Source organism: Vombatus ursinus, unplaced genomic scaffold, assembly GCF_900497805.2.
Source record: "Vombatus ursinus unplaced genomic scaffold, bare-nosed wombat genome assembly UNPS02014165.1, whole genome shotgun sequence".
In the NCBI taxonomy this organism is placed as follows: Eukaryota; Metazoa; Chordata; class Mammalia; order Diprotodontia; family Vombatidae; genus Vombatus; species Vombatus ursinus.
The window spans coordinates 185,930-213,396 of record NW_020953943.1 but is presented as its reverse complement, the minus strand read 5'-3'; the positions used below and the strand labels follow the sequence as shown (position 1 = coordinate 213,396).

The 27,467-nt window shown below is 54.0% G+C and overlaps 3 protein-coding genes and 1 long non-coding RNA gene across 6 annotated transcripts; 3 read left to right on the top strand and 1 right to left on the bottom strand.

The window, feature by feature from the left end:
* The first annotated feature begins 155 nt into the window (after positions 1-155).
* PIH1D1 (PIH1 domain containing 1) lies at positions 156-1,572 on the top strand. Of its 2 annotated transcripts, none has more exons than XM_027859307.1 (5): positions 156-319; positions 415-520; positions 938-1,013; positions 1,188-1,331; positions 1,413-1,572. In XM_027859307.1, exons 1-5 carry the CDS (start codon positions 277-279, stop codon positions 1,473-1,475), a joined length of 432 nt encoding a protein of 143 aa, XP_027715108.1. In that variant the 5' UTR covers positions 156-276; the 3' UTR covers positions 1,476-1,572. The 2 variants fall into 2 exon arrangements, with proteins under 2 accessions (XP_027715108.1, XP_027715109.1); XM_027859308.1 differs by having other exon boundaries at positions 168-319; positions 1,434-1,572.
* A 3,543-nt stretch (positions 1,573-5,115) lies between these two features.
* On the top strand, positions 5,116-10,688 carry LOC114041072. Its single transcript, XR_003568871.1, has 2 exons — positions 5,116-6,826; positions 10,187-10,688. It is a non-coding gene; the product is annotated as an uncharacterized LOC114041072 (long non-coding RNA).
* A 4,527-nt stretch (positions 10,689-15,215) lies between these two features.
* On the bottom strand, positions 15,216-22,223 carry TULP2 (tubby like protein 2). Its single transcript, XM_027859298.1, has 14 exons — positions 20,963-22,223; positions 20,638-20,689; positions 20,322-20,451; positions 20,094-20,231; positions 19,677-19,793; positions 19,462-19,557; positions 18,980-19,096; positions 18,582-18,724; positions 17,681-17,965; positions 16,931-17,043; positions 16,624-16,738; positions 16,442-16,540; positions 16,063-16,234; positions 15,216-15,408 (listed from the first exon to the last, which is right to left on the bottom strand). Exons 1-14 carry the CDS (start codon positions 20,995-20,997, stop codon positions 15,275-15,277), a joined length of 1,746 nt encoding a protein of 581 aa, XP_027715099.1. The 5' UTR covers positions 20,998-22,223; the 3' UTR covers positions 15,216-15,274.
* Positions 22,224-22,364: 141 nt separating this feature from the next.
* Positions 22,365-27,251, top strand: NUCB1 (nucleobindin 1). 2 transcript variants are annotated; one of them, XM_027859296.1, is made up of 13 exons: positions 22,365-22,480; positions 22,822-22,955; positions 24,012-24,119; positions 24,280-24,412; positions 24,501-24,604; positions 25,001-25,186; positions 25,329-25,419; positions 25,806-25,864; positions 25,999-26,091; positions 26,167-26,262; positions 26,494-26,664; positions 26,777-26,870; positions 27,124-27,251. In XM_027859296.1, the coding sequence occupies exons 2-13, from the start codon at positions 22,830-22,832 to the stop codon at positions 27,207-27,209; spliced, it is 1,347 nt and encodes a 448-aa protein (XP_027715097.1). In that variant the 5' UTR covers positions 22,365-22,480; positions 22,822-22,829; the 3' UTR covers positions 27,210-27,251. The 2 variants fall into 2 exon arrangements, with proteins under 2 accessions (XP_027715097.1, XP_027715096.1); XM_027859295.1 differs by having other exon boundaries at positions 22,818-22,955.
* Positions 27,252-27,467: the final 216 nt, after the last annotated feature.

The window sequence follows — 27,467 nt, the reverse complement described above, 5'->3', positions numbered from 1 at the left end:
GAGGAGCCTGGGTGGGAGGGGGCTAGGGCTGTGAGGAGCCTGGGAGGGGGAGGGGGGCTAGGGGCGGTGAGGGGGGGGGGGGGGGGGGGCTAGGGTCTGTGAGAAGCCTGGGTGGGGGAGGTCAGAGGACCTGCAGGAGCCAGGGGCCTAAGGAGCCGGGATGAACCAGGGCAGGAGCCTGGCAGTGGGTTCTGAGGGGGTTCAGGCTGTGAGGGACGTCTCCCCATCTTTCCCCAGAGTAACGATTTCTTCTTGGAGTTTTTTGTCACCGTGGCCATGGAGGGTTTAGAGGACAAATATAGGACCCAGCTCAGCCGAGGTGAGGCCTTCCTCAGGGGCCTGGGGTCTGGTGCTTGGCAGGGCTTCGTGGAGGCTGGGCATGGCCTGCTGACACCCATTCCTCACTGCCCGCAGAGTGGCGCCTGCTGAAATACCGACCCTTCCTGGGCTCCATCTCCCAGCAGAACATCCGCACCCAGAGCCAGCCACGGCCTCCGACTATCCAGGAGCTTGGAGATGGGTGAGAGGGGCTGGAGGCAGCGTGCCCTGCATTGCCTGGGTGCCCGGGGCAGGGGGGGCAATACCTTCCTGTGTCCTCTGCACCAGGCCCCCTCACCCCTGCCCCGCCCCCACCCTCTGCACACCCTCCACCTTGCCCTGCTTAGTCATGCTCTTGTCTGTTCTCTGCGGCTGTGTGCATGGATCCAGGAACTGGTTTTGCTTCACAATCCATGTTTGCAAAGGGGATTTTGTTTGTCATGCTTCCTCATCAGGCAGATGAGAAGAGGTGGGAAGGAGAGAAAATGGATCTTTTTTTGAAAAAAAAAAAAAAGAACGTAAGGTCTTTGCAGACAGAGATGGTTTATTTTTTGCCATTGTAGCCCTAGTACTGCACACAGTAGGCACTTAATAAATGCTTGTTGATTGATTGTTCCAGCACTGAGGATCGCCCTCTGAGGCTTTGGCTAGAGGCCCCAGACCTGCTTCTGGCTGAGGTGGTCTTGCCCAAAGTGGTAAGTGCCAAGAGCAGGTGGGCGTCCCAGGCACATGAGAACACCCTGTTGGGGCGGGGAGAGGTGGAGCCTGGGATTTTCCCATCAGACCCAGAGGGCTGGAGGGGTCTGGTACCGAGGAAGCTAGGGTTCAGAATGGGCTTGTATCTCATTCTGCCTGTCTGTCTGTTTCAGGACTCTGCCCGGGAGCTCTCACTTCAGCTTGGGGGAGACCGACTGGTCCTGGGGTCACCTGGAGCCCCCTATCACATGGACATCTTTGTCCCCCATGATATTAACCAGGAACAGTGCCGAGCTGCCTTCAACCGGAAGAGCAAGGTGGGCCCAGGAGATGCCCGGGCTGCAAGTGGGGTGGGTGGTCTGGGCCCCAGGAGCCAGCCGGGGTGTTTGGGTCTTTAGTGCCTCCTGTCTCTCCTCCAGACCCTGATGATCTCCATGCCCCTGCAGACAGCCTGCTCCTGAGCCGCAGGACCCTGACTCCTTGGGTGGATGTCGGGCGTGGCCACACTGCCGCCGTCCCCTGACTCACCATAGAATAAAAGATTTTTATCTGAAAGAACTCTTGAGTTGGGGCTGAGGCCTGGTGCCCGTAGGGTGATTGGGAGGAAACTCCAGGGCCCCCAGTGGCATGGTGGCGGGGTTCAGGGACCAGACACTGGGGGAGGCCAGGGAAGATGGCTCTGCCCTCAGGCAGCCTTTATTTTACTGAGGGGAGACCAGGGGGACTGGAGTTCAGTGAATGGTGTTTGAGGTGTTTGAGGAGAGAGCATTGATCAGGAGGGGAAGGTGGTCCCTGAGCTGAGGCTGGAAAATCCTAAGAGGAGGCAGTGTGTATGGTGTGGAGGATCCAACAGCCGGGGAGGGAAGGCATATTGGAAGTACAGCCTCTAGGCTTGGCTGGAATGCCCCAGGGAGAAGGGGCTGGGGAAGGAGGCGGGGGCTGGATGCCAGGCTGGGGAGCTTGTTTCATCCCAGAGGTGACAGGAAGCTCTAATGGCATGCCACAATCCCACCTCCCTCCGCTTGGGCAGCTGAGAGGAGAGATTGGATTTGGGAGGTCAATGAGGAGACAGTCCAGTACTCCAGAAGCGAGAAGATGACTGGCTGAATGTGGGTGAGGGCTGTGTGCCTGGCGAGACGAGCAGACATCAGAGGTTGGTGGAGTGAGGGAGAGGGAGAGGTCAAGAGTGACTCCCGGCTGAGGACCCGGGGGACAGGAAGGATGGCGAAGGTGGAAGAAGGGCTGGTTTGGAGAGGATGGTGAGGATGTGGGACTGGAGCTTGAGGGGCACTGAGGCTGCCCATGAAGAGGCATGAGATGGTAATTAGATCCCTGGGAATTAAGGAGGTCACCGCAAACAAGTAGCATATAGGGATGAGAGAAGAGGGCTCAGGACAGAGCTTTGGGGGCACCTAGAGCGTGTGATATGGATAGGGCCCCAGAGGAGGATGGAAAGCAGTGATGAGGTCAGGAGAAGGCATGTAGGGGCCGTGTCATTGAAACGTATAGAGGAGGAGGTCATCAGATGGGGCAGTGGAGAGGTCACTGGGGCCTGCAGGGACCAGGAGACTGGAGGATGGCAGGGAGTTGGATAAATGAAGGCCGCCAGAGCGGGTCCAGTCAGTCTTGAGGGTTTGGGTGTGGGGGGTGCACAGGAGAGCCCTTACTCCCTGGGACTGCAAAGGGCACCGTAGACCCAGGGGCCGTGAGCTTTAGAACCCCCTGAGAAGAGGGCCTATACGCCTCCCTTTCTCTAGCTCTTTCAGGGTCTGGGAGCACCGGAAGAGAGTCAGTTCTGAAAATCTGTGAGTTTGGTTCTGTGCCCCTGCCCTGCTGGGTACCCTGACTGTGGAGGCGGAGGAGGCAGGTGGCTTGCGGTCCTCCCCATGGGCCGAGCAGAGCAGCCCTTTGTCCCTAAGACATAGGAAGGCCCCACAGAAGGACTTGAGGGGTGGCTACTCAAGGCTTCGAACTTATTTCCTGCTTGCCGAAGCTCATGGAGGGCCTGGGCAGCCTATTGCTTGACCTGGCTACTCATGCCCAGCCGTGGGACAGAACTCTGTCCACCCTGGGCCGTAGGCCTGCCCCTGGCCGGACCCCACACTGACAGTGACTCTGACCTCCAGCCTGTGTAGGCCCCAGGCTGCCTGGCCTCGTACCTCTCTCCCTTTGCTGCTGTTTCTGTCTCCTCTTTCATGTTCCCACCGTCTCTCTCCCATGTCCTTCATCTCTTTTATCCCTAGGTTACCCACACTGTTGTCTTCCCTGGGTGTCTGGCTCCCTTGGTCTCTGTCTGTATCTGCTCTTTTCCCTCAGTTGCTGGCCTCACCTTGTCTCCTCCATAGAATGGGAGCTGCCTGCAGGCCAGTTGTTTTTGACCTGGTATCTGCAGCACCTGGCATTCCCTGCCCTTGATAAAAGGCTTGCCAAATGAAACTGAAGTCCATTTCTGTCTTCTCCCTTTAAGACTTAGCTTAGATTCCCAACTCCCCAATCACTGTGCTCTGGGGGGGGCAAGGTCTTCTTGGAGTCACCAGGAAGAGCTTGGCCCCAGAGATCTCTAAGCCCACAATCTGGCTGCATCCTGTTGTCTTAGGCTCTGCCTGTCTCTTTACTTGTCTCTGCTTCTCCCAAAGTGGTCAGGATTTGCAGACAGGCAAGGATTTGCCTCAGTCTTTCTCCTGACCTCCAGTTTTGCATTTCCAGCTGCCTATTGGACATCTCAAATTGGATGTCCCAGAGAGGTCCTAAACGCAACATGTCCCACATTGACCCTTTCAACCAAGGCGGCACAGTGAAAAGAGCACTGTACAGGAATCAGGAAATCCTGAGTTCAGATCCAGTCTCAGCTGTGTGACCCTGGGCAAGTCACTTAACCTCTGTTTACCTCAGTTTCCTCACCTGTAAAATTGGGATAATAGCACTTACCTCCCAAGATTAAGGATCAAGAATAGTATTTGTGTAGCACTTAGCACAGTGCCTACCTGGTACATATAGGCACTAAATAAATACGTGTTTATGGAATACTGATCGACTGATTAACCTCTTCAGCGTAGTCCAATAGAAAGAACTAAGGATCTGGGTATTTCTACAAGGCTGTTCCACTCTGTGCAGGGCTGGGGGGACCCTGGCAGTTCTCATAAATAGATAAATTGGTCCAGGTGTCCAATTTTCCCTTCCAGCTTGCCCTTTGCTTTTGAGACACATTTCCTGTGTGCCATGAAGGCCAGTCATGTGGCTTAGTAAGCTCCCCATTCTGCTGACTCTGTCTTCAGCCCTAACTCTGCCCCTGATCTTCTCATCCCTCACCGTCCCTGGCCCTGTGTTCTGCTTATACTTGTAGATCTAGAGTGGTCACTGAGTCCAACCCCCTCATTTTATAGCTGGGGAAACTGAGGCACAAGAAGGAAAAGCGATTGCTCAAGGTCACAGAATTAGTAAATAACAGAGTTGGGATTTGGCTGTAGACCCAGGTCTGAAACTCAGAAGAAACAAGCTAGAGACAGAGATGTGGGAGTCTGCTGTGTGGAAAGGATGAAAAGTTTATCTGAATTAATTTCTGTACTATTCTAGTGTACTGCACACAGTAGGCACTTCATCAATACTTTGTTGACTTCCATTTCAGTCAAGTACTTTCATTTGGTCAGCTCTCTCTGGGGGATGGGCACCCCTTCCAGATCTTTGCCCTGGCCAAATTTCGCTGTAAATAATTGTGAACACGGGAGACCTTTCATCTGCATAGGTTACAGGCCTAGTAGTGGTATCACTAGGCCAAAAGGCACCTTCATTTTGGCATCTTTGGTAGAATTCTCAACAACTTAACAGAGTCTGGGCCATGTCACGGCTCCACCAACAGGGCATTCATGTGCCTATTTTGTGACAGCTGTGCCAACAACTGTGATTTTCTCTTGGTGTCAGCTTTGCCAGTCTGATGGAGGGGAGATGGCATCTTCATGGTTTTGGTTTTGTTTTTTTTTAACGAATCTAAAGCTTTATTATTATTTCTTGGGCTAGGCAATGGGGTTAAGTGACTTGCCCAGGGACACACAGCTAGTAAGTGTTATGCGTTTGAGGCCAGATTTGAACTTAGGTCCTCCTGAATACAGGGCTGGTGCTGTATCCACTGTGCCTCCTAGCTGCCCCTCCATGGTTTTTAAAATTGACATTTTTCTAAGTATTAGAGCTTTGGTGTTTTCTGTGGTTGTTGGCAACTTGCATTTCCTCTTTTAGAAACTGCCTGTTCATAATTCTTGATCACTTGTTGATTGGAAAATAGCTTTGGTTTGTTTGTGGGTCATTGAACCTATGGGAGCTAATGAGATCAGTAAGGAAGACAGTGTAGACAGAGAAGAGCCTTAGTCTCATCTCTCAGCCCCAGATTCCTCATCTAAAAAAGGGTTATGATAATACCTACCTCATAGCATTATTGTTGTTGCTATTTAGTCATGTGCAACTCTCTGTGTAGACAGAGAAGGGGGTCCAGGACAGAGCTTTGGGATATGCCCACTGTTAGGGGGCATGATGTGAATATGAGGACTGAAAAGGGACAGCCAGACGGGTAGAAGGAAGACAAGAGATGGAGTCCAAGAATTGAAGCATCTGCCCAAGAAATGGTCATCCATTCTCTGTTTGAGGGTCCCCAAGGTTGGAGAGACCCAAGACTCCAGGAGGTGGCCGCCAGAACAGACCACTATGCTCCATCTGCAGTCTGACAAGAGCCAGGAGCCATGGGGCTATCATATTCCCATTCCCAGAAACTGCCCTCCGAATGCATCCTGTGATCCCAATCACATTGGCAGTCACGAGGCACCATAAAGTCACATTCACCTTGCAGGCCACCAAAATCCCCAGAGGTTTTTCGGAACAACTGTTGCCCAACTATATTTCCTGGAACTTGTCCTGGGGAAGTTCATTATTTGTCCCATTGTGCAAGACTGTACATTTCTGCTTATTGAATTTCATGTTATTAGCCTCAGCCCATCGAGATCTGACTCTGTCTTGTGGTATGTAAGCTCTTCCACCCAGCTCAGTGGCATCTGCCAATCTGATGAGCATACCTTCAATGTCTTTATCCAAGTCATTGATAAAAATGTTCCAGGACCTGTACAGATCCAGGGGGTCTGTGTGGGTCTCCCCCAGAGACCTTCTGCCACGTTGATGCTATACTACTAGCTACTCTGACTCTTGCCATCCAACTTGTTCTGAATTGATCTGATTTGTCATCTGGTTCATCTCCATGACAGTACTAGGAGATATTTTATCAAAAACTTTGATCAGCAGAGTATATCCACAGCATTTTCTCAGTTTAGTAATACTGCCAGAAATGGAAATGAGGTTGGTCTGGCATAACTCATGCTTGCTGAAGCCAGGTTGGCTCTTCGAAGCCACTGCTTCTCTTTCTAGATGTTTGACAACCATCTCTTTAATGATCGATTCCTGAACTTTCCTAGGAATTCAAGTCAAGCTCATAGGCTTATCACAGCTTGCAGACTTATTCTGTTCTCTTTTCTGGAAAAAAAAAAGGGGGGGGATAACATTTGTCTTTCGGCAATCTTGTGCCATCTCTCCCACTTTCCAGAATCTTTCCAATGTCCCTGACAGTAACTCAGCAATTACACCTTTCAGTGCCTTTAGGACCCAAGGGTGGAGATCATCTGGTCCGGGACACTTGAACTGCCCGAAAGCAGTGAAGGCTTCTATTACTATCTCCTCACTTATCTTGGGGATCAACTCCCTGGGAGTCACTTTTGTTTTGTCCTTTCTAGCGCAAAGATCATTCTTCTTGGCAGAGGAAACAGAAACAAAACAGGAAGTGAGTAGCTCTATCTTTTCTCCATTTGCAGTTATTATTTTCCTGTCCATTCCAAGCAAACTCTCTGTCCGTGCCTTGATCCTCCCTCCTTTCCCCCCGAAGAGATGCAGCTCAGTGGCATAGTGTGTAGAATCCTGGACTTGGAGTCAAGGGAGACCCGAGTTAAAATCCTGCCTTAGATCTCAATTGTGTGAGCCTTAGTTTCGTCTCCTCTCAGCCCCAGATTCCTCATCTAAAAAGGGTTATGATAATACCTACCTCATAGCATTATTGTTGTTGCTATTTAGGCATGTCTGACTCTGTGATCCCATTTGGAGTTTTATTGGCAAAGATACTGGAGTGGTTTGCCATTTGCTTCTCCAGCTCATTTTATAGATGAGGAAACTGAGGCAAACAGGGTGGAGTGAATTGCTTAGGGTTACACAGCTACTAAGTGTCTGTATTTGAATTCTTCCTGACTCCAGGCCTGGTGCTCTATCCAGTGAACCACCTAGCTGCCCTAGGATTGTTGTGATATTACATAATAGAGCAATATACAAATGCTATTACTATTATTATATAACTTATTAAAAAAGCCTCCTCCCTTTTGTGATCCTTAGCAGACCTCTTGAGACTCAGTCAGTTCTGAGATTTAGCTTTCCTAACGCTCTCTTTATAGGAATTTGCCACATTTCTATTTTCATTCTCCCTTACTGGGCCTTGTTCTGCCAATTTCTTTTTTTCAAAATCAGTTTGTGGTCAAATTGTTTTTATTCTCAGTGGGTAGGGAGAGGAAAGGGAGGGAGAGAATTTGGAACTCAAAATTTGAAAAAGAAAAAGAATGTTAAAATCGTTTTTACATGTAATTGGGGGAAAATAAAATATTAAGTTAAAAAAATCAGCGTGTGAGTGAGTTCCCTGTGCATCCACATTGGTCTCTTCAGACAAATCTCACTCCTCATTGGAATCATTTGCCTTTGTATCTTCAGTCTTTAATTCCTGAGGATCTCTCATCCTTGCTGCTCTACTTTCTTTTCCTGTATCATTGTAGGCTGTGGGATACTTCTATGTATCTTTTTTTTTCTTTAGTATTCTCTTTTTCCCTGGTTACATGTAAAAACAATTTTTAACATTCATTTTTAAAACTTTGAGTTCCAAATTTCTTGCTTCCTCACTCCCCACCCCCTACCCCTCATGGAGAAGGCAAGCAATTAAATATAGGTTATGTATGTGTAGGCATACAAAATATATCCATAATAGTTACATTGGGAAAGAAAACATAGACAAAAAAAACTCAAGAAAAATATGGAAAGTTAAAAAAAAAAAGTATGCTTCAGTCTGCATTCAGACAACATCAGTTCTTTCTCTGGGGGTGGGATAGCATTTTTCATCATAAGTGCTTCAGGGTTGTCTTGGATTGTTGTATTGCTGAGAATAGCTGTCATTCACAGCTGACCATCTTACAACACTGCTGTTACTTTGTACCCAGTACATTTCGCTTTGCATCAGCCCATGCAAGTCTTTGCAGGTTTCTCTGAGAGCATCCTGCTCATCATTTCTCATAGTACGATAGCATTCCACCATAATCAAATAACACAACTTGTTCAGTCATTCCCCAACTGATGGGCATCCCCTCAGTTTCTAATTCTTTGCCCCCAGAAGAGAGCTGCTCTAAATATTTTTGTGTGTATAGTTCCTTTTTTTTAATCTCTTTTGGATACAGACCTGATTCTATGTATCTTGCCACGGACACTTTGAAATCTGCTTTCCCAACTTCTTTCCTAACACAAACTCTAGGGGGGGAGTTGGCATTCGCTCCTGGGGTTCCCTTGGGTGCCACCCCAGCAACTAGCTCCTCTGTTAGTGAGAATCACACAGGAAATAGTTTCCCCTTGTTGGGTCTTCTATCTATTAAAGGATGAGATGATTATTAAGACGAGTCTAGGCAGTGTTAGTTGTTCAGTTTTTGGCAGAAAAAGACAGAGAGGCTCCTTGGAAGAGCTGGTCAGGAGCAAAAGTTGGCTGCTTAGAGGAAAATGAGGAATGTGATGGCCTGGCAGATAATAAATAAACCGGCTGCTTCTGGGCATGTGGTGACCGTCCCTAAAAGGAATCATTTTAGCTTAATGTGACAAACCCCATGTGATCTCCTGGTCCACCCCAGTAGCATGGGGCCAAGGCGTCACTGCAGTACGAAGATTTCACTGGGTGCTATCTTCATTGGACCCTGCACAGGGCGTCAGATGACCCTGAGACTTGTAGCCAAGTATGACACCTTCATCCATGCAGCACGCAGGACCAGGCCCCTCGCCTAGGTGAGCTGGTGGCAGACAGGGCCTCCTTTTCTGCGTCCAAGTTTACTATTTCCATGTGATGTGAACTACTGTCGATCTTGAAATGGACATGCCTAGGCTCTGAGGTGACTCTGTGAATTCAGTGGGTCAACTGAGTTAAACTGACTTGTGTCATGGACATCCGAGGCCATGGTGCACAGAACGCCAGCCAGGCATCAAAAAGACTTGAGTTCAAATCCATCCTCAGGCACTTACTAGCTGTGTGACCCTGGACAAGTCACTTCACATCTATCAGTCTCAGTTTCCTCAACTGTAAAATGGGGTTAATAACAGCACCTTCCTCACTGGGTTGTTGTGAGGATCACATGAGTTGATATTTGTGAAGTGCTTAGCATAGTGCCTGGCACATAGTAGGCATTTAACAAATGCTTATTCCCTTCCCTTCCTTACTGCCCAGAAGAGCATTGGCCCACACCTGGCCATATTAGCAGCACATGTCACAGGCCGTTTTGGAAACAATGCAGGGGCTGCTTGCAAGGTCAGGTGTCTAATCAGCCCAAGCTGCCAATGGAACAGAGGTATGGTGCCTTCCCCTCCCTGCTGGGTTTTACAGAGTCCACCAGGTAGAATTTTGGGGGATTTTCTTCTGGCCATTTGTGCTCTTATGATCCCCATTTTCTAATTAAAGAAACTGAGATAGACAGAGATGAAGTGAGTTGCCCAGGGTTACACAGCTATTAAGTGTCTGAGGTTGGATTTGCACTCAGTGCTTTGTGACTCCATGGAGGTGCACGGGGGCACCCCCTAGTGGTCTCTGTAATTGGCACCTGAGCCCGAACTCAATGCATATATCAAACAAGGAAACCCATCCACGCCTTAGCCACTATCTCTTCTTGGCATCCAATGAGGTAGGGTTGATATAAGCTGCCTCCTGAGAATCTGCCTGGGGCAGGAAAGCTGGCTTCAGCCCCACCCAGACACAGCTTCCTGCTGTGAGCACATGGCAGCCCCCATATCTCTGTGTTGGGTCCCCTGATTATCGTTGAATGGTTATCCCACAATGGAAGTGGACAAGTAACCTTATCAGTTCTTAAAGGTCTGGATGTAATCTGGGACTCCTGGGAGGAGGAAACTGCTCTGTTCCTGGCATGGCAGTGGCTGATGGTGTGGCGAGGCACCTGTATCCAGAGCATAGATACACCAGCACAGAGAGATGCCATGAGATAGTCACCGAAGAAAGACAGCTTCAGGAAGTGTGAGCCCACCATGGCAGAGAGTGGTGCTAGCTATGACCACGACAAAATCTTTGGAACCTAGCTGAGTGGGCCAAGCCCTGTGAAGAAGCATCACTGGTCCAGGGGAGCTGCCTGAGAAATCAACAAGGAAGGGAAGGACTCCCAAAGTCAGGAGTCTGGAAGTACCCCCCTCCATGGGGGCCTCACCGCTATGATCCTATATGTTTGAAACACTCTCCCCATGGATACCGGGTCTAGCCATGGGAGAGTAGGCCCCATGTTCTGGAGAAAATGTTTTGTAAAGAACTTTCCTACTATGCTATCTTAGTAAATAAATGCCTTCCTAGAAGCAAATTTTGTGGGGTGGATTGTTGTTGGGGAGCCCAGAAGTTGGGGCTCCAAAGGCGACCTCTAGGGTTACCCCCAGGAACCTGACAGTAATAGTCATCACAGACTCAGCTGTGAGGGCAAACAGAGGGGGCGATAGTGATAGTATAGTTACAAATTTTGTTTTTATCAAATGTGCAGTTGAAAAACATTTATTAAGCACCTCTGTCTGCCAGGCACTGTGCTCTCATATCTTTACGGCCAGCCCTTCTTGAGTTGGTCAGTAATAAATCCCTGTACTGTAATTAATTTATATTGTCCATGGAATACCTTTTTAACTCACTTTCTTGGGGAAACCCTCGAAATGACTTAAACCTCAGCTTTAGGTGATGCCTCCCTAGGGGGCCGGGGCTGGGCTATATGAAGATGGTGAGTAAAGGTTGCCTAGCTCCTCTCTTGTTAGAGGCCAGGGTTCCCAGGACCGGCCCTGGTCCTGACTACATGGCTATATAGGGTATGGGGGCCTCTTATCCCTTACAGTGCCCCAACTTCTGTGGGCCCAGTGGAAATTAAATATTTCTAACCCCTATCCTACACGCATTAGATTGTAAACTCCCTGAGGGCAGGGACTAGCTTTTTGCCTCTTTTTGTATCTTCAGGGCTTAGCACACTGTTTGACACATAGTAGGCTCTTAATAAATGTTGATTGATGGCTCTAGGATCAATGTCCCAATCAAGGAAACGATGCCCCATATTCATAGAACTCAGGCACCCAGTTTAGCTTTTGAGAGCTGGAAAACAGTGTTTGTCAGCCAGCATCCAGGTCACCCATATGGGACATGTCCCCGCTATCTGGAACATGACAAGTGATGACCCAGCCCCTGCCTGAACACGTTCCATGAGGGGAAGGAAGCCACTGCCTCTGTAAGGGGCCCATTCTGCTCCCCATGGACATGAAGAGTGAGTCCCACTTCTGGAGGGAAGGGTTTGGACCAATTATTCTTTGCCATCTCAGTAAATACATGACTTTGCTAAAAGTTAATCATCTAAGTGTGGATTGTGATAGGATTGGTGGGTTGGGTTGGTTTTAGATAGCAACAGGCAACTATGTGCCTGGTTAGGTGCTGGAGACAGAGAAAAAGTAAAACGTCTCTGTCCTCAAGAAACTTACGTTTGGTTGGAAGAGACAAAATATACCTATATAAATGCATAAAAACAAATAGAAGCTAATTTGCAGGGGACACTGCTAGTTGTGGGGGGGGGGAGGGAGGCAGGATCAGAAAAGGCTTCACATCCAAGGTGGGAATTGAGCTGAGTTTTTGAAGGAAACAAGAGATTCCAAGAAGTGGAGGGGAGGAAGGAGGCGTGGCCAGGCATGGAGGATGGCCAATGCAAAGGCACTGTGGTGGAAAATGGATTGGCCCATGTGAGAATGGCAGACGGGCCAGTTTGGCTGGGCTACAGTGTGAAGGGGAGTGATGGGTAACAAATCTGAAAAGGTCAGCTGGAAGCAGGTTGTAGAACACTTTAAATGACAAGAGTTTATAGTTGTTTCTGGGCAATTTTGTGAGCAGGGCTGTCCATAAGGGCAGCCTTATCTATTTTGGCAGTTGTGGAGAGAGCTGAAGAAGGGAGACTGGAGGCAGATGGGTCAATGAGGTGGCTATTGCATTAGACCAATAGGAACTAGCGGGAGAGAGGAGGGGACGGATGCCCAAGCAACATGATAAGCGATTGGGTCTATAGGGAGAGAAAGAATGAGGAATGGAAGATAACAAAGTGGGTGATGGCTATGGCAGGGCCTTCCACAGTAATTGGGTTGGGGGAATAGTGGATTGAGAGAGTCAGGGAAATTCAGGGAGTTCCATTTGGAGGGATTGGAGGTGGGTCAGGAACACTGAGCATGGAACCCACCACTTCCTTGATCCTTTTCCTCCTAATCTCACAGTTCCCTTCCCCCACCCTTTGGGCAGGGCTCAGCTCTGCCAGTGGTTTCTCCATGCTTTTTGGAGGACCACTCTGGGACCATTTCCAGCTAAGTGGGATGAGTTTCCTCAACATCCACACTGATCTCTTCGATTTGTCTCCTCTTGTACCTTCAGGATTTTGTCTGGAGCATCTCCCATTCTTCTCAGTTGAATCCCCCTGAACAGCGTAGTTCATTGGGTACTCCCATCCTTCCCTCTGAACTTTTTAGCATCTGCTTACCTAAAATCTTGGGTGCAAGTCAGACTCTTGCTAGTTTTCTCCTCCTCTCTCAAACTCTAGAAGGTAGTGATCCCTCCCTCACCCTCCCAGTGTTCCTATCATTTCCCCTCACCCCAGCAGCCAGTCCCTCCCAGTTAGTGAGAATCAGATTCAGAGCAGAATTTCCCTTTGTTGGATCCTCCACTATGGAAGGATGAAATGGCCACTAAGGCAAGTCAAGAAGCAAGATCCACTTTGGGCTGAAAGTGCCAGCAGAGGTCTGCCCCTTGTGCCACCCGCCAGTGACTCTTCTCCCTTCACTTTCTGGACCCGGAGGCACCAAGGAGAGACAGAAGTGGGGAGCTGGAGTCACTACACGAGGCACCAGCCATAAAGGGGGCAGTTGTCAGAGGTGATGCTCTGACAGGACTTTCCAAAGCCAGGAGGTCATGGGGGATTCTCACTCTCACTTCTTGCAATGGCTTGACTTCCCATCAGGAGGCAGAAACTGAGGGCTTGCCCAAGGCAGCCTGCCAAGGGACCCAACCACTGGCTTTAGCTGGTAAGACTTTCAACCTCTCTATTACTTAGCACAGAAAACCTTCCTGACTAAGTGGAAAGAAGATTCCTAAGAAGTGAAGTCAATCCCCACTGGCAGTGGAAGGAGACTCAGCCAGCTGATGGAGGCTCCTACCATTTTTCTTATCTTTGGTCTCTAAGACTGAGGATGCTTGCAAGCACTCAGCAGCCCAATGACATTGGGAGCCTTTTGCTTCCCCTGGACAGAACACGGGGTGGGGGGGTGGGGTGGGGTGGGGGTGGGGTGAGCATTGCAAGGCTGGACTCCACCACAAGGAGCTGGGGCTACTGAAGCTGTAGCCGATGTTTAGCAATACAACCTGGCACTTAGCTTTGCCCTTTAGTAACTACCATTTAGCCTGTCTAAATGAGAGTGGATTTGGGGCTATTCTGGGAAGGGAAAGCAAAAATATGGCAACTTAGTGGGTATGGGAGGAAGAACTGATTGATAAGCATTGATTTTGAGAGAATTAATTCCTATCCCTGATGGGAATTTGGATAGGGAGCACTAAGGAGTGTAAAGTGAAGACTAGAGGCTGGTGGGGGGGACATATGGATATGCTCAGTTTGCTGTGAGCTGGGAGGCTCAAGCTTCAAAGGCCATCTGGGAGCTAATAATGCACCTCTAGTGTAGGGCTAGCCATGCCCTAATGTGGAAACAAGCCCAGGCTTTGAGAACAAGAGCTAAAAGGGACTTCAGAGCCTCTCTTGTTTTACCAATGGGGAAACTGAGGCTCCCCAGGATCCTAGACCCAGAGCTGGAAGGTACCTAAACTGTCATCTTGTCCAACTCCCTAATTTACAGATGAAGAAACTGAGGCTGTGAGTGGCTTATTCAAGGTCACATAGATAGTAAGCATCCAAGGCGGGCCTTAAACCCAGGCCTTCTATTTCCAGTGTTTTTTTCCACAGCATCTTTCTTCTTTCCTCTTTCTCCTGCCTGAGTCTCTGCTGGGATTTCTCCAGTGTCTGTATTTCCATTAGTGAATTTCTTTCTTTGTGCCTGTCTCTGCCTGATTGTAACTGGGTGCTAGTATCTCTGCATCCATGGCTCTGTCAGTGTTCCAGTTTGATGGTGTCTATGCTTATCGACAATCTCCCTCTTTTCCCAAAGTCTCTGTCAATGTCTCTGCTGATGTCTCTTTTGGGGGATTCCATCTTTAGGTCTTTCTGGCTCTGAGGGACTCTTTATGTCTCAGTCTCAGGGATCTTTCTGGGTCTCTGTCTCTGACGATATTTTTTTCCCACTCCACCCCCTCAATTTGGAAGGGGCAAGGGGAGACTGAATTAGGGGGAGGGGTGACCCCAGGCTGGCAGGAATAACCAAAGGGTGAAGCCATGGGGGGCTCCCCAAGGTTGTCATCGATTGGATGCAAGTCTCAGTTTCTCACTCTCTTAGTCTTTTTCCTTTTCTTGTCTTTCTCTGGGAGCCGATGCCCCTTACGCCCTGCTGTCTTGGAGTCAGGAGACTTGAGTACCAATCTTGGCTCTGCCAACTTTGTGGCCTTGAGCAAGTCACCTCACCTGTCTGGGCCTCAGTTCCCTCTCTTGTAAAAAGAGGGGCTCCAAGACTAGAATTCCACGTGTGGAATACTGGGGGTGGCCTGGGATGGGGCTGTGGAGCTATGGAAGGAGAGACAGAACTACAAATTCCCAAAAGGCACCGATCAATCTGGGCACCGCTCACGGGCCCTCCCGCCTCAGCCCTCAAGAGCTAAGTTACTCTGTTCCTCCCGGCTCGGGAGGGGTTGGGAAGGCTGGGGCCAGGAAGAACGGGCGGGAACCTCGTGGGGGGAGGATAGCGCTTTATTGGGGACCAGCCCCATGTGGGCCGGGGGTGGGGGGCATCACTCACACGCCAGCTTCCCATCGAAGCTGGACAGGCAGATGGCGAAGGCCTGGAGGGGACAGAGAGGGAATCGAAAATCCATGGTGAACGTGTCCGGGGCCACGCGACCGAATTGCAGCACCAGATAGTCAGCTGGAGGAGAAGAGAGGCAGCTGCGGAGACTCGGGGGCCTCATCCCCGGCCGAGGGACTACAATACCCATCAGCCATCGGGGCCGCCTCGGAGCTCGGCAAAGGGAGCCCGGCACGGCCTCTGCCGCAAGTTCTCCTGGGTGCTGTAGTCCAGTCACCATCCCTGCCCCAGCCCTGCAGGGGTGTGAAGTCGGGGAAAGAGTGGAGGCGCCACAGGGACCCCAGCTGGGAGCTGTGCTCCTGAGCCCATCTATGGTCGGGAATGATATCCTGGTTCTCTCCGTCCGAAGGAGACGCCGTGGGCCTACCTCTCTCTCCAGTTCCATGCCCGGAATGTTCTGTCTCCTCATTGCCCACTTGGCTCCCCTGGCTTCCTTCAAGTCCCAGATAAATCCCCACCTGCTGTAAGAAGCCTTTCCTGGTCCCCCAATAATGCTAGTGTCTTCTCTGTTGATTATCTCCAATTTATCCTGTCTACACTTTCTTTGTACTCAGTCCCGCTTTGGACGGGGAGCTCGTGGAGAGCAGGCACTGACCGACTTAGACGCCTACTAGTTGCTAGTTGACTGACTGATGTGGGGCTTTACGTTCACCCCAGGGGCTGCTCCCTTCCTGCCCCGCCCTTCCCCTTCTGGGGCCCCGCCCCGGGGCTCACGGTTGTCTGGGTGCACAATCTGGAAGTTTTTGACCGAGGCCCTAGTAACTCGCCCGTGGAAGTTGAGGACGTAGGCTCTGCTCTCGTAGCTCCAGGATGGGGCCTTGTTCTGTAGAAGCACCAGGCCTTCACTGGCCCCTCGCTGCAGACGGCTCAGAAGGGATTCCTGCTCCTGAGGAAAGACGAGGACCGCCCCTTGGACCTGCTTTGCCTACTCGGTGCTATGTCCCCAGTGTCCAGTCTTGTTCTGGGGTCCATGCCTTGGTGTCCACCAGCTTCCTTCTCCGGGCCTAATGTCTAAGTGTTCGGCTTCACTCTCAGGGACCCAGGAGTTTCCTCCCCCTTCCAGCTCCCTGTCCCAGCTCTGAGCTTCACTCACGTTCTGGGGCTGCACTTTGAGCCTTTGGTTCTGGGAATCAATGCCCGGGATGATAATTATCATCTTTCGAGGCCCCTGGAATCCCAGCACGTTGGTCTCCTGCAAGAAAGGCCCAGGATTTGTCCATCACCATTTCTTCCCCTCTTCTTCTGGCCCCCCTCCCTTGTCATACCAGCCCTCACATAGCACACTGCCCCCAGCTCTTCTCGGATCCGGGCAGACTGCGGCATGAAGGTTTTCTTCTCTGGGTTCACCCCGTTGTCGAAAATGGTGAATTTAGTGCCCAGGACATTAGACCTGCCGGTAGGACAAGACCTCTGAGAATCTGGGCAACCCTGGCCGAACCTCATAGATCCCTTCCGCCACCTGGCAAACTCTGCCGACCCAGGTATCCCTTTCCTCCAGACCCCACCCCCTTAGAGATCCAAGGCTGCCGGCTCTCCAGACCATATTAGGACTCAGGTTTCCACCCTCCAGCCTCTGACCCACCTGACTTTGCCCACAAAGTTGTCCCCATCTCGAGACAGGTCAGTGGAATCCAGGGAAATGAGGTAGTTAGAAGTCTTGCTTCGCTTCCTCTTACGCCCAGCCAGGAGAAAATGCTAGGAGTGGGGTGGGGGGTGGGGGTGGAGGGTCCCAGTTAAATATCTTAGGGTCTCCCTGCCATCCTTCACAGGCAGGGGGTGAAGTTCCATCCTGGCCTCTGAGTCTTTGAGGACTCACGGTGGCAGATGGGACAGGGATTTCGGGAGGCTAATCTGGGAGGGCTGGGCTGGGGTCCAAAGGTGAGAAGCAGCACAGGTCAGCCTCAAAGGCCCTGAAGTCCTAAAGGGCCATGGTGGAAAGCCTGGGTCAGGTGAGGGAAAGACTAAGTACTGGGGAGGTCCAAGGGCCAGGGGGAACCTGGTATTTTGGATCACAGGGATAGGAATTCCAGGATATGGGCGTTTGGCTCAGACTCCTAGGGTTTGGGGAACCGGAGTCCTTCCACTATGAGGTTGGGGCCTTCTGAGTCCAAGGGACTGGAGCCTGAGAAGTCTTGTTCACCAAGCAAAGAATTCTGAATTTGGGGGCTTGTGCTCTTGAGTCCTAGGAGAGGCAGGCAGGGACTCTGGGATTCAGGGCTCTAGGGACCACAGTTTCTGAAGGTGGCCTGAGGAATGGGAAGTGGTACTACTGGATTCTGGAACTGGGGACCAGGGACTCCAGGGTCCAGAGCGCAGGCCGGCCGGGGCGCACCTTCCTGCCATCGGGCCCCTCCAGGTAGAGGTAGTAGAAAGGGAAGATGCCCTTGTCCACGCCCCGCTTGTCTCGACTGATCACGCACTGCACGGTCCGGCAGCGAGGAGCCGGTCGCAGCACGTAGGCCTCCATATCCTCGCCAGGCTGCGGGCCAGGGGCGTGGGGCAGGAAGTGCGGCACTTTCCCGATGTCGCCTGCCCCAGCCCCGGCCCTGCGGCCCTCGGAAGACTCCAGCGCTATGGTCGCCGCCCCTGTCTCCACCTCGTCTTGCTTCTCCTCATCCTGTGTGGTGGCCTAGGTGTGAGCCACGCTTCGCGCGGACCACCCTCCCAGTGGCCACCGGGGAGGCTGGCCCCCGTGGACCGCCCTCCCATTGGCAGCCGGGGATTTGCCACTTTCTCATTAATTACTGGGGAGTCCTAGACTCCATAAATGCTCCCTCCCTGAGTCTTTACAGATGCAACAGGTAGGGGACCTGAGACTCAGGGACGTTCGTTACTTCTCTAATGTAACACAGGCAGGCAGTGCCAGAACAGGGTCTCGAATCGAGGTCTTTGCATTCCTTGACCGGACTACCCTCTTTCAGCGTGGAATCCACCTCCCCGCCCCGCCCTAGCGCTCCCTTTGCTCTTCGGTCCGCAAGAATGCCACTCTGGCGCTCTAGGAGGCTCGGGGCTCTGCATTCCCTCCACCTACCGAGACACGTCCACTGCGGCCCCAGCTCCTCCCAACTAGCGTTCTGCATCCCGATTCAGGGCTCTAGTGCAAAGGCCCCGCCCGGTCGGCCAGTTCCACGCTCTAATAGGAGCTTCTTAATGCCCAGGCCCGCCCCGCCGACGACGTTTCGAGCTCTGATTGGTCCCTTCGTCGACCAGCCCCTCTTCAGCTCTGAGCTGACCTTGCTGGACACCGAATCACCGTGGTCTAGGCCTCGCTGCGAGCCGCGTTCCAGTCCCGTGGCCGAAGCTTCGAAGCCCCTGCTCTCCTCACCGTCCGCCACCTCTTCCTCTGTGGGAAACTGAGCTGGAGGCGGTGTCGGTCCTGGCAGGCGGGGAGAGTACTGGGGTTAGGAACGCTGGGACTCCCCGGGGCCCTGGGCAAAGGCATGCCAACTCCAGGGTCCAGGAGGGGCAGGAGTGGGGAAAGCTGAGGGCTGGCATTCCTGGGTCCGAAGTATCTGTCTGGAGGTGTGGGTCTCTGCGGGAGGCGTGCTGGCCCAAAGCCCTGAGGTCTTAAGAACAAAGGGGGAGCAGTGACACCATTGGGGTGGGCGCGGCTGTTTGGTTTCCCGCTTACCTGGCCCCCTAGACTTCCTCTTCTCCCTCAGGTCATTCTGGGATCCTTGGCTGCAGCCAAGGCTCGACTCTCCCAGTTCCTCCTCATCGGTCGGATACTCTGCAGAGCTTTCTCGCTCTGCACCGAGAGAGAGAACGAGAGAGAGACAGACAGAGACAGAGAGACAGAGAGAGAGACACACACAGAGAGAGACAGAGAGAGACACACAGAGAGAGACAGAGACACACAGAAAGACAGACACAGAGAGAGAGACACACAGAGACACACACAGAGAGACAGACAGACAGAGAGACACAGAGACAGAGAGAGACACACAGAGAGACAGACAGAGACAGAGACAGAGAGACAGAGAGAGACACACACACAGAGAGACAGAGAGACAGAGAGAGATCACGTTGGGCCGGAGCGGGGAGGAGACCTTATTGTTCCTTCTGAGAGAGCCAGTTCTGAGCCAGCCTGGCTCCCAGCCCAGGGTTCCTCACCTTCCCGCATCTCCTCTGGCGTCGCCGCTGTCTCTTCCTCTGTTTTGTGTACTGGGGTCTTCGAAGGGCTGGATTCTCGCAGAGTGTCCAATCTCCCTAAGGAGGTGGAGGTGAAGGAGTGGGGTTGAGGGGTAACGAGTAATGGTGGCCCCTGTTCCGACCCCGGGTCCGGGCTTGGGGCATGTCTCCCCACCCTCCAGGAAGCCCCTTTTCACCTGGCCGCTGCCGAGCCGGCCATCCCCGGCGCCGGGTTCCAGGCAGCTCCTTGCTGGGAAACGGGATGACCGGGGCGTCCTCCACCGATACTTCCTCCAGTTCTGGGTCCGAGCTGTCTGTGAGCACAGAGTGAGAGCTGAGGCCAAGCCCTTGGGACGATGGGATCTCTGGTTGATGTGGACCAAGGGAGGGGGATTCTTGGGTCTTGAGGGGAAAGAAGCCCGAGACAAGGTCATCTGGGCTCCGAGGAGGCAGAGGTGCAGGCTGGGGAAAGGGCCAGCTGGGCTCCCCAGGGGCAAAGCCGGGGGGGGGGGGGGGGCAAAAAGTCTGGGAGGGGGTGCAGGAGCCTGCATCCCAGGAGTCAGGGGCAGGTCTAGGGTTCACGAGGAGGCGAGTTCTAGGAGGGCAGAGTTTACCAGCGCCTCCAAAGGTTTGTCGAGGGGTGCGTTCGCTGCCACAGTCGCCGCCACGGTTAACGCTGCCCTGAATACTGTGGGCGCCAGCTCGCAAGTGCGCCTCCAGCACGTTCTCCAGGAGAAAGGGGTTCTCCCGGCCTAAAGGACAACAGCGGTTCTGCCACGGGCCACAGGCCAAAGTGCCATGCCCAGCAGGCCGCCCTCCAGTCTCCCCGAGCTAGCCCTCACCGCGGTCCCCTGGGCCGCGCTCCTCTCGCCGCCGCTGGGGCCGCCGGGGCCGCAGGGAAGCGTCGGGATTGGCCTGGACCATCAGTGGCTCCTGGCGCTTGCGGCGCTGCTTCTTCTCAAACAGGCGCCGCTGAAGGAGGCCCTGAGGGCGCTTAGAGATCCTCTAGCCCCAAGGCGCCCGCCCTGTCTATCCCGTTTCACAGAGGGGAAGGCTGAGGCCCAGAGAGGCACAGTGGCCACTCTGAGGTCAAACAAGGGGCAGGGGCACAGCTTTGGCGGGAACAGGGAACTGGGATAAGGGGAGGGGCCCCAGTACCTGCTGCTCCAGTTTCTGCTGCCTCACAGCTGCCAGCTCGTCGCCCAGACTCCTGAAGAGAGAGATACATGGGTCTGAGGCTGGTCCTGGGCTCCCCCAATCTGTGGGTAGCCCCCTCCCAAAGCAGAACTTCTGTGAGATTACAAGCAGGAGAACTCTGGGGGCCCAGGAGTCTCCTTACCCTAGGGATCCAGGTGTTCCTTCTCCCAGGTTTGCCTTTCTGTAGCCTACTCCCTAGCTTTCTGCACCCCCAAACACACAGGGACCCATGCATACGTTCTCCAGACTCCATTCCACACCCCCAGCAGAAAAAGGCATAACTCACGAATCCTTCCTCCACAGGTCACTGTCCTGAGACATCCTAGTGATACAGGAATCAGGCCCCAGGATATTTAGGCTCCCCGTTCTTGGAGTTTAGCCTGCCTCAGAGAGGGAGTCTCAACCCCGATTCAGGACCCAGGAGAATGGCATCAGACCCTTTCAGATATCAAGGAGCCAGGGCCTCTGTCTTCTCTGGGATGCCCCTGGCCTTGACCTCCACTTTGCTTTCTGTCTTCCCTCAGCTGATCTATTTCTAGTTTGGAGGGCTGTGATTAGGGATTGAGGACAGAAAAGTCCTGCCTTCTGCCTCTGCAGCTTGATGGGAAAACCTTGGCTTTCAGCCCCTAGACCTACACCAGCTTCATAGCTTCAGCTCCTTCCTCCACCTCAATCACCCAGTCCCTCACTCTTTTACTCCCTTTCTCTCTTCCTCTATTTCTCCCTCAGTCAATATGCCACCCACTTCTGCACATTAGCAGCTTTCTCTCCTGACCTAAAAGGGAAAGGGATTCTCCACGAAACAGGAGAGACTGGGGAGTTATTGGGGGGGGGGGGCAAACTCATAGTTTCCTACATGAACTGGAACTCTAAGGCTGGGCTTTCTGAGGGCAAGGAACTCTGCCTCAAACTTTTGAGTATCTAAAGGGCTAAGGCACATGGGCCATGACAGCTAAATTGCAGAGGGGATGAGAACTGGGGGGCTCAGACTCCTGGGTCCCTAAAACCCCAGAAACCCCTCTGGACTTGGGAAACTGAGTCCCACTGAGAGTGGGGAGTGGGAAGAGACAAATTTCAGGGTCCCTGAAAGAAAGGGACATACAGTCTGGTTAGTTTCTCATCTGCCCCTCCTCCCCCACACCTGGTTTGCTCTCTCTCCCAAGGCTGGGCAGGTCCCTGGGTGGGGGGCTAGGTGCTAGCTAGCTTTCCTGATGCTCTGAGTCCCTGTGAGATCCCCCCCAGGACGGCCCCGCCCCCACTACCAGGCTCCCTGCCAGCCACTGAACCCCCTCCCCTATCCGCTGCCTAGCAACTGGCTCAACGTTCCAGCTTGGAATTGGTACTACTAGGTTCCTTAAAGGGCCCTAATCTCCACCCTGTGTCGCCCAAACCAAAGGTACTACAACTCCCAGGAAGACTGGCGGCGGAACCACGCATGGAAGAGCGACTAAGTCCATCGTGCCGCCTCCCGGGAGTTGTAGTTTGGTGGCCATTTCCAAGTCTTCTACCTGCTTTCCCCTAATAAGGAGACTGGGGCGGGGCTGAAACTGGGAGTTTGGGAGAAGCAGGCTGTCTCTCTGATGGGCGGAGTCCGTCCATGTGACACCGCCACACAGGCCACAGTGGCCCTTCCTATTCGTTAGTTTGGTGGCGGGGGCGGGACGAATGGAAAGTCTGGCAGCCAACGAAGAAGGGGGCGGCTGACCTTTGGCAACATCCAGGTTCAGAAACATCCTACCCTGCTCTGCGCTTCAGAAGTGCTGAGAACCTCCTCCCACTCCCCCCAGCTTGTGCGGAGAGAGACGTAAGCGGCCAGGGGGCAGGGGCGCCGTGGTCACTGTGGACGGAGGGCTGGAGGAGAGCGAGGGAGGCCGAGGCATTCCCTCCACGTTCTCCCAGGCAGTGTGCGGGTGGGGACAGGACTACATCTCCCAGCAACACCCGGGATACTCTGGCAGGGCCGCGCTACGGCTCTACCCCGAGGCTTCATGGGGACTTGTAGTTTCTGTACCTCCATCAGTTTTGGGTCGGCAGCTCTGTGGGGCAAATGGGGCACAGAGTGCTGAGGCCGAAGCCAGGGAAAAGGAGAAGGGGCTTTGACCCCAGCCCCAGCCTCCCCTGACTCGGTTCACTTGTCTCAGGCAGCTCTGAGCATGCTGCCCCGGGGGCTGTTGGCCGCTTTGCTGCTGCTGTTGCTGTCCACACCTGCCCAGCCAGCTCCTCTGGACCGTCCTGAACCTAAGAAGGAAGAGGTTCAGCCTTCTCCTCCCGAGACCCCGGTGAGACATGTTGCCCCACCCCCTCAATTTCTGTGGAGGGTCGGAACTACAACTCCCAGCAGCCTTCGCGACGTCCTCAGGCCTCCTGGGCACCTTGTTCTGGCAGCGTCTTCTGGGAGTTGGAGTCATTCCGAGGGCGACGGGGATGGATGATCGGTGGGAAAGCCAGGGCCTGGGTCACCATGCCCATGGGTCCCTCCAGCGGCGGCCCTCGAGGGTCGTGGGCACGGCAGCGACTTGGCCCCCTTCCTGCTGGGAGCAGAGTCCAGTCTGGAAACTTTACATATTTCCTTGTACCTTGGCAAATTCCTAGCTTTGAGCCGGCCCAAAGAGCTCTTGTGAACCAGGGGCTGCTGGGAAAAGAAATTGATCCTCCTAGCCTGTAGTTTTCAGGTACCCCGCAGGGCCAGACTCTGTCCTCTGTCTTGGGGGCTTACATCCTCCTGCCTGAAACAGCCTTTCCCCTTCTTGGAACCCTTAGCTCCCTCCAGGCTCAGGCCAAGGGCCCCTCTTCCCAGAGTCCTCTCCTGATAGCCTCCCAGTCCCTTGTTATGTTATATTTACACAGTCTGCATTTCCCATAACTCTATGTTGTTCTCCAAGCTGGAAATGTTTGGTTTTGTCTTGGTGACGCTGGTGCTTTCCACAGTGTCTGGCACTGAGTAGAATCATTGAATATGAGAAGAGAAGAAATGAAATGGTCGTTGGAGTTTTGGATTTGGGGGAAGGAATGCCAGGATTGGGGGAGGGTTCCTGAAATGCTAAATCTGGAGGGGGATGGATATGAATTGGACTGTCAGAGAGTGTGTGGTAGGTGCGGGGCATATGTCTCATGCAAAGTCCTGGAGGTCGGAGATAGACCAGAAGCCTGGGCTGGACCATGGAGTTAGTGAAGGAGAATGAGGCAGTGGACAGGTCCAAATAGGCAGCTTGAGAATGTGCCGTGAAACGTTTTCAAGCCAAGCTGGGGTGGTTTTGTTTGAACCTCTGAAGGTTCCAGAGCAGAGCAGGGCCTGGATCAGCCCCGGGCTTGAGGAATCTGCCCTGTCTCCCTAGGACACAGGACTCTATTACCATCGCTACTTACAAGAGGTGATCCAGGTCCTGGAGACAGATGGACATTTCCGAGAGAAACTGCAGGCTGCCAACGCGGAGGACATCAAGGTGAGGGGCGGGCTGAGTTAGGGCCAGTGTGGGGACCCCTCCATGGTCCCATGGTGCCCTCTGGGGGCCCCTTCTCCTGCTGCGCCTGCCCTCTCCAGCTGGCTGCTTGCTGCCTCACCATTGTGTTGACTGGGCCTCTTCATGTCTCCCTGGGGTCCAGAGTGGGAAACTGAGTCGGGAGCTTGACTTTGTCAGTCACCACATCCGCACCAAGCTGGATGAGCTCAAGCGGCAGGAGGTGTCTCGTCTTCGGATGCTGCTCAAGGCCAAGATGGACGCCGCCCAGGAGCCCGGTGAGGCCTGGACCCAGGGGGACGGGACACCTGCGCAGAGGTCCCTTGTAGACTCAGCCTGAGCGTGTCTCTCTCTCCCTGACCCCAGAGGTGCAGGTTGACCACCTGAGCCTTCTGAAGCAGTTTGAGCACCTGGACCCTCAGAACCAGCACACATTTGAGGCCCGAGACCTGGAGCTGCTGATTCAGACGGTGAGGCTCGTCTCAGAGTTCTGGATTCTGGGGAGGGCCGGGGTTCTGGGCCTCCCAGCCTCACTGGGTCCCCTGGAGCCCCAGGAGCATTTCTTCATTCAGAATAAGATGATGAGGCAGGGCTGCAACACTCGAGAACAAGCCAGGCTGCTCTCCTGCCCAGCCCATCCCGTGGCTGCCCTCCTGATGGGGTGCCAGGGCCAGGGCAGGCCAAGAAGCGACGTGGCACTGTCCCAGGCAGGTGGGACAGGTGTGGGGCCAGCCAGACCCCAGGATACTTGGCTTTCAGCCTCCTTCCTCAGGCCTGAAACCGTGAAGAAAGGGGCCAGAGCACAAGGCAGCGGCACCCCTGGGAGGGGGCCAGAGCCCCCTTGACCTTCTGGGATGGGTCCGCAGGCCACTCGGGACCTGGCGCAGTATGACGCAGCCCACCACGAGGAGTTTAAACGCTATGAGATGCTGAAGGAGCATGAGCGGCGGCGCTATCTGGACTCCCTGGGCAAGGAGCAGCGGCGGGTGGAAGAGCAGAGGCTGGAGGAGCAGAAGCAGAGGCACAGACAGCACCCGCGGCTGAATGTGCCGGTGAGGGCCAGGCTTGGGGCTCAGCACCTTGGGCAGCTCCCCCCATGGCTGTCGCTGGGAGGGGGAGTCTGGGCTTCGCCTTGGCCCACCTGCTGTGGTCCTGGGGCCCAGGCGTGGGCCTCACTCTCTCCTTGTCCCCCAGGGCAGCCAGGCCCAGCTGAAGGAGGTGTGGGAGGAGACGGACGGGCTGGATCCCACCGAGTTCAACCCTAAGACCTTCTTCAGGCTACACGGTAAGTTCCTGGGTGGGGCCCTGGGGGCTGTGGCGGACAAGGGCCCTAGCCTGGAGGCCTGGTTCCCCAGCCTCTGCCACTGCCTTCATGGAGGTGGACCGGAGAACTAGCGCCAGGCCTTGATTACTGTAGAGAGGCTGGTTCCCCTACCATTGAGAGGCCTCCCGTGGTCCCTTGCCTCCCACCCGGGTCTACCCGAGAGGGGATCTGGACCCCTTGGCACACTTGCTGATCGCTGACCCAGCCTGGCTCCCCTTCACTCCTGTCCCAGGGCCTGTGTGGGGAGGGTGACCGTAACCCTAACGCCCAGCCCACCCCAGAATCCAGGTGCCAGCCTCCCCAGCCTCAGGCCTCCCTGATACCTGCCCCCTTCCTGCCTTCCCCAGACACAAACAGCGATGGTGTCCTGGATGAACAGGAGCTGGAGGCTCTGTTTACCAAAGAGGTACGTGCTTTCTGCTGCCCAGGGTCAGGCCTTCAGGCTGCTGCTTGGCACAGACCCTGGCACGTACTTAATGTGTGTGGACTGCTTGACTCTAGCCCCCTCTGAGCTTCTTCCTTGCCCCCACCCATGTGCAGCTGGAGAAGGTGTATGACCCCAAGAATGAAGACGATGACATGCGGGAGATGGAGGAAGAAAGACTGAGGATGCGCGAGCACGTGATGAAGACAGTGAGGCTGGGAGTCCTGGGGAGGAGGGGCCCTGCAGCGCCCCCGCCCCGGCTCACGTCTGCCTCTGCCCCTCAGGTGGACACAAACCAGGACCGCCTGGTGACCCTAGAGGAATTTCTCCTGGCCACGCAGAGGAAGGAGTTTGAAGAGGCTGCCCCGAAGGGCTGGGAGGTGACCTAAAGGGGACCCAGCTGCTCGGTCCCAAGTGCCAAGCCATCTGTCGTGCCCTCACTTGCGGCCTTACTAGTCCCCCTGCTCTGTGGGCCTCTGTCTCCTGTCCCTGCCACTTGTCCTTGGCATGAGCACCGGGGCTTGGGGGCTGCTCCCGGACTCCCCCACCAGGAGGGCTGGGTTGGGGGGCCCAAGGGAAGGCCTGCTCTGCTTGACTCTGCCTCCCCCCAGACACTGGAGGAGCACCCAGCTTACACCGAGGAGGAATTGCGACGCTTTGAGGCAGAACTGGCAGCCCGAGAGGCTGAGCTGGCAGCGCAGGCCCAGCGGCTGAACCAGGAGAGCAAGGCCCTGGACCACTCCCAGGGGCTGCTGGAGGCCCAGAAGAAGGAGCTGCAGCAGGTGCCTGGGCTGGGCTGGGCAGCTCCTTCCAGCTCCCTTTGCACACCCCTAGAGGTGCACGGTGGGCCCCTGGGTCCACTCACCCCTGCCTCCTATCTCTGCACCCCTCCAGGCCGTCCTTCACATGGAGCAGAGGAAGCAGCAGCCGTCCCCAGACCCACCAGCTCCAGGCCCTGATGGACAGCTCCTTTTCCAGCCTCACCCAGGTGCACCCTGACCCCTGGCCAGGCCCCCCCCCCCCCCCGCCTCCTCTTGGTGCCTGACTGGGTATGTTTCTGAGAGAGCAAGAGCTAGGAGGTGGTGAAGACACTGGTCTTCTGCTGCTCTGCCCCACAGCCTGATGGGAATTGTGGTTTCTGGGGTTTCTTTGGCCAGCAGATGATCTGGGCCCCTGAGAGGGGGGAGGCTGGGAGCCAAGGTGTCTGGGGCCTCATTTTCTCTCTTCCCTTGTATTTGTAGAGACGGAAGTCCAAGCAGAGCCAGTTGTGGAAAAGGAGATTCCAGCCCCAGTCCCTGATTCTGCTGTGCCTGATTCCCAGCACTAGTGATCCCAAGGCCACCCAATAAAGACTTTCTGGGCACCACTACCACCTTGTATCTCTGTGCTACAGCTTGAGGGAGGGACAGTGGTTCTGGGGGTGGGATTGGCCCTCTGCCAAACTATCTGGTGTGCTTTTCCTTCCAGGTCCTTCCGCTAACCCACTCACCCATCCCCAACCTCTGCAAATAATGCCCTCTGTCTCTCACTGGCTGGCTCTCTATGTCTCTCTCTGCCTGGTTGGCTCTCTGCCTCTGTCTGGCTC

Bases quoted from the DNA above. Each gene is read 5' to 3' on its own strand.
- PIH1D1 (XM_027859307.1), top strand. From the start codon at position 277: ATGGAGGGTTTAGAGGACAAATATAGGACCCAGCTCAGCCGAG. The intron at 521-937 runs GTGAGAGGGGCT...TGATTGTTCCAG, and splicing joins ATCCAGGAGCTTGGAGATGG to CACTGAGGATCGCCCTCTGA. The intron at 1,332-1,412 runs GTGGGCCCAGGA...TTGGGTCTTTAG, and splicing joins CCTTCAACCGGAAGAGCAAG to TGCCTCCTGTCTCTCCTCCA.
- TULP2 (XM_027859298.1), bottom strand. From the start codon at position 20,997: ATGTCTCAGGACAGTGACCTGTGGAGGAAGGATTC. The intron at 20,690-20,962 runs GTGAGTTATGCC...CTCTCTCTTCAG, and splicing joins GACCTGTGGAGGAAGGATTC to GAGTCTGGGCGACGAGCTGG. The intron at 17,966-18,581 runs GTCAGCTCAGAG...GCCACCACACAG, and splicing joins GTGATTCGGTGTCCAGCAAG to GATGAGGAGAAGCAAGACGA.
- NUCB1 (XM_027859296.1), top strand. From the start codon at position 22,830: ATGCTGCCCCGGGGGCTGTTGGCCGCTTTGCTGCTGCTGTTGCTGTCC. The intron at 22,956-24,011 runs GTGAGACATGTT...CTGTCTCCCTAG, and splicing joins CTTCTCCTCCCGAGACCCCG to GACACAGGACTCTATTACCA. The intron at 25,865-25,998 runs GTACGTGCTTTC...ACCCATGTGCAG, and splicing joins AGGCTCTGTTTACCAAAGAG to CTGGAGAAGGTGTATGACCC.